Source organism: Pinus tabuliformis, chromosome 8 (genome assembly GCF_031772625.1).
Source record: "Pinus tabuliformis cultivar Carrire ecotype Pingquan chromosome 8, CPIR1, whole genome shotgun sequence".
Lineage (NCBI taxonomy): Eukaryota > Viridiplantae > Streptophyta > Pinopsida > Pinales > Pinaceae > Pinus > Pinus tabuliformis.
Window position 1 is genome coordinate 838,322,883 of NC_142294.1, and position 10,507 is coordinate 838,333,389.

Genomic DNA, 10,507 nt, shown 5'->3' on the forward strand with positions numbered 1-10,507 from the left:
CGTATACTGGACCTCTAAAGAACTGCAGATCAGAAAAGGGAAAGTAAAAGGGCTCTTACAGGTGCATATTTCAAACAGTTCCTGGGAAGTACGGCAGAAAATTTAATTGACCAAATGCTGAGACAGATGAATAGATGCTTCAAAAGCATGCACAACATTATCGAGCAGAATTTTTTGTTATTTAGGAGTGAAACTGTGTAACAACAATAACAGCAAGACTGATAACTGTAGAGTCATAATGAAGTGTAGTTAATATTTCAATCACAAATTCAAATTGGCCCTATACGAATGACCAGGAATAACTCCTTCCAGATTCCAGAACCCAATCGCTGAAAGTAGGAGTTTGTTGATGTCATTTCCAACTTCATTAAGCTTATAGCATACACCTTCAGCCTTGAGAGAACAGACCACCTTAGGAAATGCTCCTAAACAAATAGAAATGAGACTATTTTCTCACATCTAGAAAGAAAACAAACATCTATCAAAAATGAATGGGTTGAAATGCCTCGGAGCTTTTAAACATCCTTTAAGCTCCCGGCATGATGAACATTGTAAGAATAATTACAGAAAACTTGACCATGTATAAGGTAGCACTGGCATGTTAGAGGGGATCTCGATAGACATACTCGATGCAAAATATGCAATTTGCATCGCTTAATTGACACTACCACCATGTGGCAGCTAGATCTTTTGTGATACATATTTGGGGCCACTAAAAACCTTTGGAAGATGTAACTAAATATAAGACCAATGCTTTTCCAAAACTAATATACAAACTGCAAAACACCCCAGAAGCCTCCAAGTCAGGGCAGCTTTGTTACTGTGACTTGTTCCCAGGAGACTCAAGAATCCATTCGCAGAAAGGGATCAATCCCAGCCTCGTATCCGCTTTGGGCATTCCCAGAAAAAAAAAAAAATTGATGAAATGATTCATTGGTGCCATTTCTAGCCTGCAATATATTCAAAAGGCACAGTGAATAATATCAAACAACAAGATGGTCCCTGTGACAGCAAGCAAAAAAAAATGGCCACAAAACCCACAAGGAAAAAGGATTGCAGCTGAAAGCCCATTCATGATATGCAGCCATTGAGAACCCATAAAACTACTTCTAAAAAAAATAAGAACATCAATGTGAAGATGACAATCATTCTAGGCTGATTAAATGTTGGCCCTCTTGTTTTTGTTGGACAAGGAGGCCTCTATAGTCAGCCTTAGTTCTCTGATGTTGCAAACGATGTAAATTTATTCCTTATCAATAATGTAATGTAAAAATTCATTTTCTCAACAAAGAGAAAAAATAAAAATAAAAGAATAAGTCATAATGCTTACCAGTGGTGCCGGCCTTTCCAGATGCACTAACTGTATTGTGGGCTCCCCTACCATCTGACTGAACTGGATTTTGAGGAGCAGGTTGTGCCATTGAAGAATTATACAAGTTTCCATTTAGTACCTAGCAAATGATGAGAAGAAAAAGTTTAGATCAGTCAGCGTCTGGACCAATAACACTAAAATAATCTTTTAAATAATTTAGACCTCTCCTGCTGAAGAAGAGTAGAAACCAGATCATATTTTGCTGGACTCATATCTAGATCTTAGTAGATGAACAATAAAATACATTTCTCACTCACAACACCAACCTGGGGCAGCCCTTGCATCTGATGATGATTCATATAATGTTTATAATGACCCATCACATTTGCGTTCTGCATATCCTGCAAATCAGTGGAGCCTGAAGCTGAGGTTGAGACTAATCCAGGCTGAGTTGTTCCAGGTAAGCCAGACACCGGAAGAGTTGATACAGGCAGCCCTGATACTTGTAATCCCGGTCCAGGAAGCCTGGACATTGGAAGGCTTGGTCCAGGCATTCCAGACAAGGGCAATGCAGCTTGGCAATGAATTGTGGAACCAGGAAGTGTTGATACATGCATGGAAGGCAATGACATAACAGGTCGACCTGAAGTGGCAGCCATATCTAGCATTCCCATGCCGTATCCCATACCTATGCCCATACCCATAGGAGACAGATGTGCCATCTGTGGTACCTGAAAATGCTGCATACCTCCAGGAAACACAAATGGAGGCATACCCATTCCACCTCCCATTGACATTATCTGTGATGTAAAAGAAAGCAAATTGGACATCATCAGAAGAGGAAGAAAAATATGCAATATAATAACTAATATACTTTGAAATGACAAGAGATCTCTTTGATTATATATAAAGATTCTACCTGTACTTGCAATTGAAGTGTTTTCAAGTACTCAATAGCTTCATCCAGCATCGAAGCTTTGTCAGACTGGAATCACACATAACAAGTATCAGCAAAAGAAACAAATCCTCTAACAGGCATGAGACTTAAGTAAATTAAAGGTTCATAATTAAAAAGATCTAATTCTTGGCAGTGGATTATGATGCAGGCTTATGCCTGAGGCATTCTTCAGATTATTGCAACATGGCTTGGAGTGAAAACCTTGTTACAGTGAGGTATAAGCTCTTGTAAAGCCCTCATTTTCTCATTTATCCTGTCCCTTCGCCTCTGTTTGCAAGAATAAAGAGAAACTCAAATTAGATAATTGCATGCATTATGAGAAGAAACATAGAAGGCACAGTAGACATTTCATATGGTTTAAAGGCTTGCCCTTTCTGACAAATTATGAACTTCTGCAGCACGACTTCTTTTGGAGGTTGTAGTGCGTGACGGAGTTGGCTTCTTTGCTTCTGCAGATTCATATTCAACATCTTGCAAACAACCAAATCAAATGCTTCATGCCTCCCAAGTCTCAAAAATAATCGAAATAGATTAACAATACACATATCTCTACTGCACAATTATTACAGAAATAGTCACCTGACATCAATCACTAAAAGATTCAAAACATTAAACATTTCGGGGATCTGACATAAAGTACAGCAGATTTATCATTTAACACTGTCAAGATTAAATTCATTACAGAACAAACCCCAGACCCAGAAAGCACAAGCATATGGAATTGTCAACCTCAAATTCTTTACAGAACAAAGGACCACAAATGTACAAGCATATATTATTGTAGTCCAAGCATGTAAGCAATCATGACTTGTAGTTCAACATATACGAATTGATTGTGCTTGATAGCATCACTACAAGTATAAGGGGCGGCAGGTGTGGGGGGTATTGGCTATGATCCTGGTGGAAACCAAGAAACCACTTTCCGATGGGATATTGGAAATGCTACTAATAACCATGCAGTAGGATGGCACTGTGGCAAGGGTTAATGCTTCTAAAGGCAAGAGGAATCCAGAGGCTAAACTGTGATTGGGGACTCAACACTTATAATCCTTTTCAAGCATACACAAATGGATCTGTCACACCCTTGATTGCAGAGGATCATTCACAGAACGCAAAGCATAGAACAACTATTTGTAAAAATTGAATTTATCAAGTTCTCCAGAAGCATAAAAAGTCTGTAGACAAAAAGAGCAATGAAGCCATATCGTTAGAAGTGTGGAAAATATGTGTAGATGGGAGGTTGGAGGCAGACTGGGTGGAGGGGAGAGGTTGTTCTATATACTTCCCACCTCCCTTGAATTGATAGAATTTCTTTACATACAACCCAAGGGATGGATAGTGCCCATTTTAAGGATGGTAACTGATGGCACTTCATAGTGTCCACAGTATTTGAAATAAATCCCCCCAAATCTCTGATACATTCACATTTAACCAGTTGAGAAACGAAATTTATGTCAGAGGAGATGGTTCGGATGACAGAATGTGGGTTTTGAATCTCCTATTTGCGGTGATGTACTTGTCTGCTGGTGTATCTGGAAGCTCTCCATATATTTTTTGGGGCAAGCTTCTTATGGTATTCAGGGTTCCATCCTCCAATTGGCAGTCATTGGTGGTGAGAACCATGACTCTGGTTGGTCATTGCTTGTTTAGGGAATCAGTGTGTTTAACTGGTAGATTTGTTGGCCTGCAATTGCACTAGGAGTAAAGAGATTTTGGGCATCCTTGGATACCTCCCCATCTCTGTTTGAGGGTGAAATTTTGGATCTTGCTCTGCTTCATTGTATTTGGGGGAATTATCTGGTAAATGGCAAGGGAAGGGTGCAATTGCCATTGTTCATGTGAAGTTTGAAGGGCCCAGCATCATTATGAAAAGAATGCAAAGTAGTTGCAAGAAGAACTCCCCTTTTGCAAAGATCAAGTGGCCTCCCAGAATTCAGAGATTATGGAAACTTTGGCAAGGCAAAGTCTCCAATTAGACGTCTGGAGGCTCATTGAAAAATGCTATATGAATTGGCTTTAGGCTTGAGCTTGAGGCTCACGGATTAGAGAAAACTCCTCACATTCTATGATTCAGCTTCATGTGCAGGAGGAAGCAACTGTTCAACAGCCTTGTGGAGATGTCGAAATGAAGACTGAAGAAATTGATCCTCTGAAGAGGACTAGTATCAAGTAGAAAGCTCCCAGAGAACAGGATTATAATTATGCCCGGGTTTTCTAAATGCACTGCAAAGCAGTATTTTTGCTTTCTCAATATGTAAGAATATATTCAAGTAGAATATATAGTTTTGTATCTAGGGCAGCATTTTTTAATTGTTGGTCATTTTTGAAGAAGCGCAAGTATTTTTGTTGACTTTCCATTTCGTATTATCCTGCTGTCCAGCATGGCTGCGGCCTTTTAAGTAATACAAATCTATCCGCTTCTGTTTGAAAAAAAAAAACTTGACTATGATAATAAGCCCTTGCTTAGCAAGTACAAAAGAAAGTACTCGGTAAACCATAAAGCTCTATTCACCTACTAACATTCAGAAACAGAGCTAACATTAACTAAAATGACTTGCACAAAATTGAGAGACACAAAAGATTATAATGGGATAACTGTTTTCTTCTGCAATAAAATTATGGAAAAAAGGCCAATAAATTGTTTATAATGTTTTAAGATATTGTGTAGTGGCAAAATCTCATTAAATTTGATTATATAATTTTTTTTAGCTTAGAAAGATTTCTTAACACTTGCAAAATGACAAGTTCTCCGTCTTGAAAAGTCATTCTCTAAAATAGGTACATGATAGCACTTTTGACGAAAATAGTGCTTACCTCACTTTGGCACTCAGAGTCCTCCACGTCTCTACTCTTCCTCTTGCTGGTATTGGTAGCCTCCTTTCCTGCCCTTCCTGCACTATTACCTGAACCTCCAGAAGAGGAAGTAATTGTTGGCTCTGGACCATCCCCAGCATCACCACATTTCTCTGTCCCACAGGAGACCAAACTTCTGCCAGCATCTGAATTTTGGCATAATACCTGCTCCGAAACTTTAGCACTGGAATCTGTTACATCTTCTGAACATGTTGCTACATCCAAATTTTTCCCAAAGGGTGGATTTTGATGAGTTTGACAAGAGCCAATATCTTGTGCTCGACTGTTGGCACCACTGCTGGACCCAATCGTAGTCACGCCAGTAGAGTTTGACTCAATTATGGAGGGTTCAGCAGCCGCATTTCCATCCATTCTTATTTTGTCCAGTCTATTCTGTATTCCTGTTGTTGATAGCCCACTAGCTGAACCTATGCTTTGCAGATTCGCTTTCATTGTAGCTGCTGGCCTAGAGAAATGGGAAAAGTTCACTAATTTTGTCCTGCTAGGCTTCATGGACGCTAAATCAGTTGCCTGCATTTTGGGTGGTGGCATTGACAATGGAGAACTAGATAACTGGGTAGCAGTCTTTTTACAAGGAGGCTGATCATCATTTGAACTACTGGAACCCTGAACATCAGTATGCCATTTGGAGACTGGTAATTGAGTTGTAGTCCTGACTTTGGCAAATGCGTCTGTACCAGATTGGGAAATTATCCCAGATGCTCTTCCCGCACCCAAAGCCATGGCCTTGTCTGAACTAATTGATTTTGGTGGAGATTCCTTGCCTGTTTTACTTGGAACTGCAGCGTTTGTACCATTTACCATACCTGCAAATACTCCTGTCCAAGGGGCAGAATTGTTCTCACTTGATATAGAAGATTCTTTCTGTGCAGGAAGATTGGAAACCTTTTCAGCAGGTACATTATTCATCTGTCCTGAGAGTGAATCTCTGAGCATGTGAACGTTTGTACCAGGAATCCCTACAAAGAAGTCAGAGCAGTATTCCTTTTCCAATGAATCATCAAGAGGGTAGTGCAACCACGAATCCATTACATCTTCATGGATGGAACTAGCATTGGCTGATGACATGGCATGTACAACCGATTCCAGAGTGTTATCCTTTCCCACAGGGGAAGGCTTCCCAGGTAACACAGCATCATCATTTTGTAATGTTTTTGACAGTTGAGTTGGAAAAGGACGCTTGACCACTTTGTTCACAACCTGACCATTTTCCCATAGAAGTTCTTCGATATCATGCTCTAGCCTAAAAAATACATCGAGACCAGAATAAAAAACCAAAAATAATGAGAAATTGCAGAGTTTGATGTATCCAATTCCCCAGCCGGTAATTGTTGTTAAATCATTTGGGAAGCCATTAAAAATATTAATATACTCACATCGTGGATCTCTTCTGCGGTTGCACATAATCCCAATTCACCTTTGCCATAGGCGGGAAATCAGAAGATTGAATAATCCCATTTTCCATATCCCAATTGGGAACACAATGATTCATGGTCTGCAAAAAATTATCAGAAAGGTATAAATCGTATGATATTAAATCACCCCAGTAACAAAACTAAATACAAATCTTTTACCAAAAAATAACTTATAAAAAATTGTTGCTTTGTAACACTCAACAGAAAGGTATGCCTGTAACATCCAGACAAGGCAACACTTCAAATTAAAGAGTGATTTAACAATAATCCATGCTCTAGAACGCAGTAACAAAATACAACTCAATCTATATAATGTTTTATAGTTTCCTTGCATTTTGTTGACCCCATATTAGATTGACAAGCCCTGGTATTCAAAATATGGAGGGCATGCCACCATTCTGCTTTAATATATGAATTTTATTCAGTGGGTTTTTTCTCATGGTAGCCCCTAACATAAAAATTTCTCGTTTTTCCATTCTCTTTTATCTGATCACTTCAGATTTTACATTTTTTTCTTATATGTAAACTGCTGCATTTTTTCCTGTTCTCCGTGCCTCTGTGGAACCTCATATTTTTGGGATCTCCATATACTTTTTAAGCTCTACAACAATCATATAGAAAACAGGTGCATCAGTATATTTGCAAGTTTAGACCCATATCAAACATACACATACATAGAATAGCGACCACCGACAACTACCACTTCAAAATAATGGCTTTGAGAAGGCAATACCAAATAATTAAGGAAATGAGAGCCAGGTGACGAATCCCAGAAGAGCTGAGAAGGCAGAAATTTCTGCTCGGGCCTTGTAACAAATAGAAACAAAGGGCAAATCCCTAGGTGAGTCTGGACAGAATGATCAATTGTCTCATAACCATGCACATGGACAAAAACCCTCTTCCTAAATAGTTCTTTTATGAAACTTGAAGGTATGTATAATCTGCTCCAATGCAACCAATCAAAACATGACCGTGTATTGACAGATCCACTGAATTTTAGTGTGTAGGCCAGTCTTATGGTCTTGTGAACTGGACCTGATCCAGTTTTCTTCTGAACTTGAAATTACTACTAAACAGGTTTACTATAATTGTTCGCTGCTCCTGAAATAATAACACCTTTTAATACAGCAATTTGTGCTCTGCAAAGATCATCACAGAAAAGGAGACCAGGAAGAAACGCATGGAAATCCCTTTTCTCACAAAACCCTCTGGTCTCCAATAACTTCACTTGAATAATAAAGATCGATAACCCATAGGAAAAACCAGCATCGAGCTCTCCAACGTTGGTTCATGATATACAGCAACTGTCATGGAAAATCTGTCCAATATTAGTTTTGGGGGAAAGACCCATTTCAAACTTTTTCAGTTATACCTCTAACCTTCACAGATTCTTTTCACATGGAGACAACGACTAAGCCTACCCGAGAGAGTGACCCACCCTGGTGACCCTATATGTACCACTTCCCACCGAGAAAAATGCTTATAGCCAAAAACCTACTTCAAAATGACAAGGTTTTCAGCAAATGTTCAAGCTCTACAACCATTACCACTGGAAAAACCCGAGAAAAAACAATTTCAGGGGAAGATCCCCTGTAAATTCATGTTCTTGCAAACCAAACAAACACAGATAAAACTAATTCAATGCAGACAGACTTCAAAGTACAAAATTCACGCTCCGCAACAATTAATGTGTGGTTAAGATCCAGGACAAAATTCATGTCCTACAATTTGATTCAAGGCGCTGGTCCAGAATAATTATTGCAGAAAAAGGCTCACGTGCAGGCAAATACTAGCTCTGAAGATACTGTTCTACCGCTATCACAGAATCTAATTAAACCCACTTCAAAAGGCACGATCTACAGCAAGCTGTACAGACAGAAAAAATGCATACAGCTGATCCCTGGAAAATACTGACTTCCACAGGAACGCTCCAAGCATTAAATCAATACCCCAATCAAAAATTCATCGCCCATAACTACAGAAAAGGCATAAACCAAACCCAACAAAATGCCTACTTCAAAAACCACGTTATATAGAGATAAAGTCAATTCTATGCAACTTACAGAGTCCATAACCTATGCGCTACAGCAATAAAGAATGAGACAAAAACTGCACGATACTATCTACAAGGAAAAGCCCACTTCAAAATTCGTGCTTTTAACCCACTGTCAGAAATGGGTAAACACATAAAACCCATCGCGGGCAATGACCCAACTCAAATTTAACTCAAATTTTCAGAGAAATGAATCAAAACAACCACAACCAGCAGCCAAGAAAGAACATAAGTAGCTTCAGACATTGACCCAATTGAAAACAGGGGGTTTTCTGTCAGTGCGAAAGAAAACCCACGTCTTTGAGATCAATTTGCTGGCAGAAGAGTGATTCGTTGGGCCCGGGAGGCTCCTTGTGGCTCTTATCCGCTATCCTGCTGCATAGGCCTCCTTCTTCATTCCCAGGAGGTGGCCTGACAGGAGTACTATTCCTTCCTGCCCAGGGCATCTATGAGGCTCAACTGGCTCAAATTGATGATGAAGAAACAGCAGAGCCAGAGGGGTAGATTTGCATCAGCGAAGTAAACCAACGCAGGAGACAGAGGCAAAGGCAGCTGCAGAAGCAGACGACCGAGACCGAGACCCCAACAGTGACACCAACAATAAGAGCTATAGCTAGAGCAATGCATCCGATACCCAAAAGATGTTGTCGCCATCCTCACGCGCGCTCTCTCACACACTAACACACACCCCCATCCCTCCATCCGACAGACACACCCCGCACGCACGGTTGACTCAACCTGACCACAGTTAACGGGCATGTGCCCACCGCCCACCCCTCTCCCCTTTACCCCCGGTTAGGGCATCATTTTGCAATCCGGTTCACCAATTATTTTGGCGTCCGCGAGGAGGGGATAGTGTAAAGTATTTCCTAAGGGTGAAGGCGCCCTCGGCCCCCTCTCTCTAGGGGTCACCTTACCTTTTACTTTGTTTTCTATTTTAATGATTGGCAAGTGGGGAGAGTGGGGAGTGCCTTTGGGATTGGGATATGTCCTTAATTTTAATCACTACCCCTTGGGGCCCCCTCTCCCATCCCATGCCTACTTCCATAGATTTTCGAGCCTGTGTAACTAATTGTCGTTGCCTCGAGTGTTGTCTCTTTGTTTTGTCTGCTAAGGTTATGTGGCTCTCTTAATGGTATGTTACCACACTCCTCACTAGGAAAAAGACACCCTCCAATGGGTGGGCCTCTTACTAATTTTAGATTTCAGATTAACCACTGGATAGGCTAAGGCTACCTAGCATTATAGGGTGTACAATTGATGCCATGGCCTCTTTTCGACCGACCAGGATTGGAGGCTCCTAACCATTGACTCTTTATTCTATCTCCACACCCTTCTTTTTCAATTTTCACTTCCATTATTGATTTGAAAACAACATCAAGCCTAGCCACAAAATAATCACACATGGATGGCCATCATGCCCCATTCCCTATCAAAATTATGGGGTAATCATTTTAAAGGAAATTTATATATTTTTAAGGCAGTGGTATTTCTCTGATGGCATTGCTAATATTTCCCTAGCCAATAAGTAAATGAATGGTGGACTGAATATCCTCTTTGGTCTGCCCTATTTTTAGCCATTATCTTTTAAGAATCAATTGGCTCAAAACTTAGCCTTTCACACTACCTTTTGGGTTGCCCTTCTCAAAAAAATCACAAGGAAGGATGCATTCAAAGCCACCCTTGACTTTGCTCTTAATGTATTTGTATGGGAATTGCCTTATCCCAACTTTGACCACATCCAAGGTCGAAGCATTCAAGGGCAAATAATAAAGGTCAAATTATATGCTTACATAAGCCTAAAGAATGGGGGTGGATTAAAATTTGAAAGGAAATTTTAGTTACTCTAATTATTTTTAGTAATTATTTTAAATTATTTATTGGAATTGTAAATT

At 39.9% G+C, this 10,507-nt stretch overlaps 1 protein-coding gene across 1 annotated transcript; it reads right to left on the bottom strand.

Annotated features, from left to right (window-relative positions):
* Positions 1–226: 226 nt before the first annotated feature.
* LOC149238189 (uncharacterized) lies at positions 227–9,300 on the bottom strand. Its single transcript, XM_089372937.1, has 9 exons — positions 8,909–9,300; positions 6,521–6,639; positions 5,084–6,387; positions 2,640–2,740; positions 2,472–2,537; positions 2,232–2,297; positions 1,639–2,112; positions 1,331–1,451; positions 227–950 (listed from the first exon to the last, which is right to left on the bottom strand). Exons 1-9 carry the CDS (start codon positions 9,056–9,058, stop codon positions 946–948), a joined length of 2,406 nt encoding a protein of 801 aa, XP_089229063.1. The 5' UTR covers positions 9,059–9,300; the 3' UTR covers positions 227–945.
* Between the last annotated feature and the right edge of the window lie 1,207 nt (positions 9,301–10,507).

Bases quoted from the DNA above. Each gene is read 5' to 3' on its own strand.
- LOC149238189 (XM_089372937.1), bottom strand. From the start codon at position 9,058: ATGCCCTGGGCAGGAAGGAATAGTACTCCTGTCAGGCCACCTCCTGGG. The intron at 2,538-2,639 runs GCAAGCCTTTAA...TCTTGCAAACAG, and splicing joins TTCATAATTTGTCAGAAAGG to AGGCGAAGGGACAGGATAAA. The intron at 2,113-2,231 runs GTAGAATCTTTA...TTTACATCACAG, and splicing joins CACTTCAATTGCAAGTACAG to ATAATGTCAATGGGAGGTGG.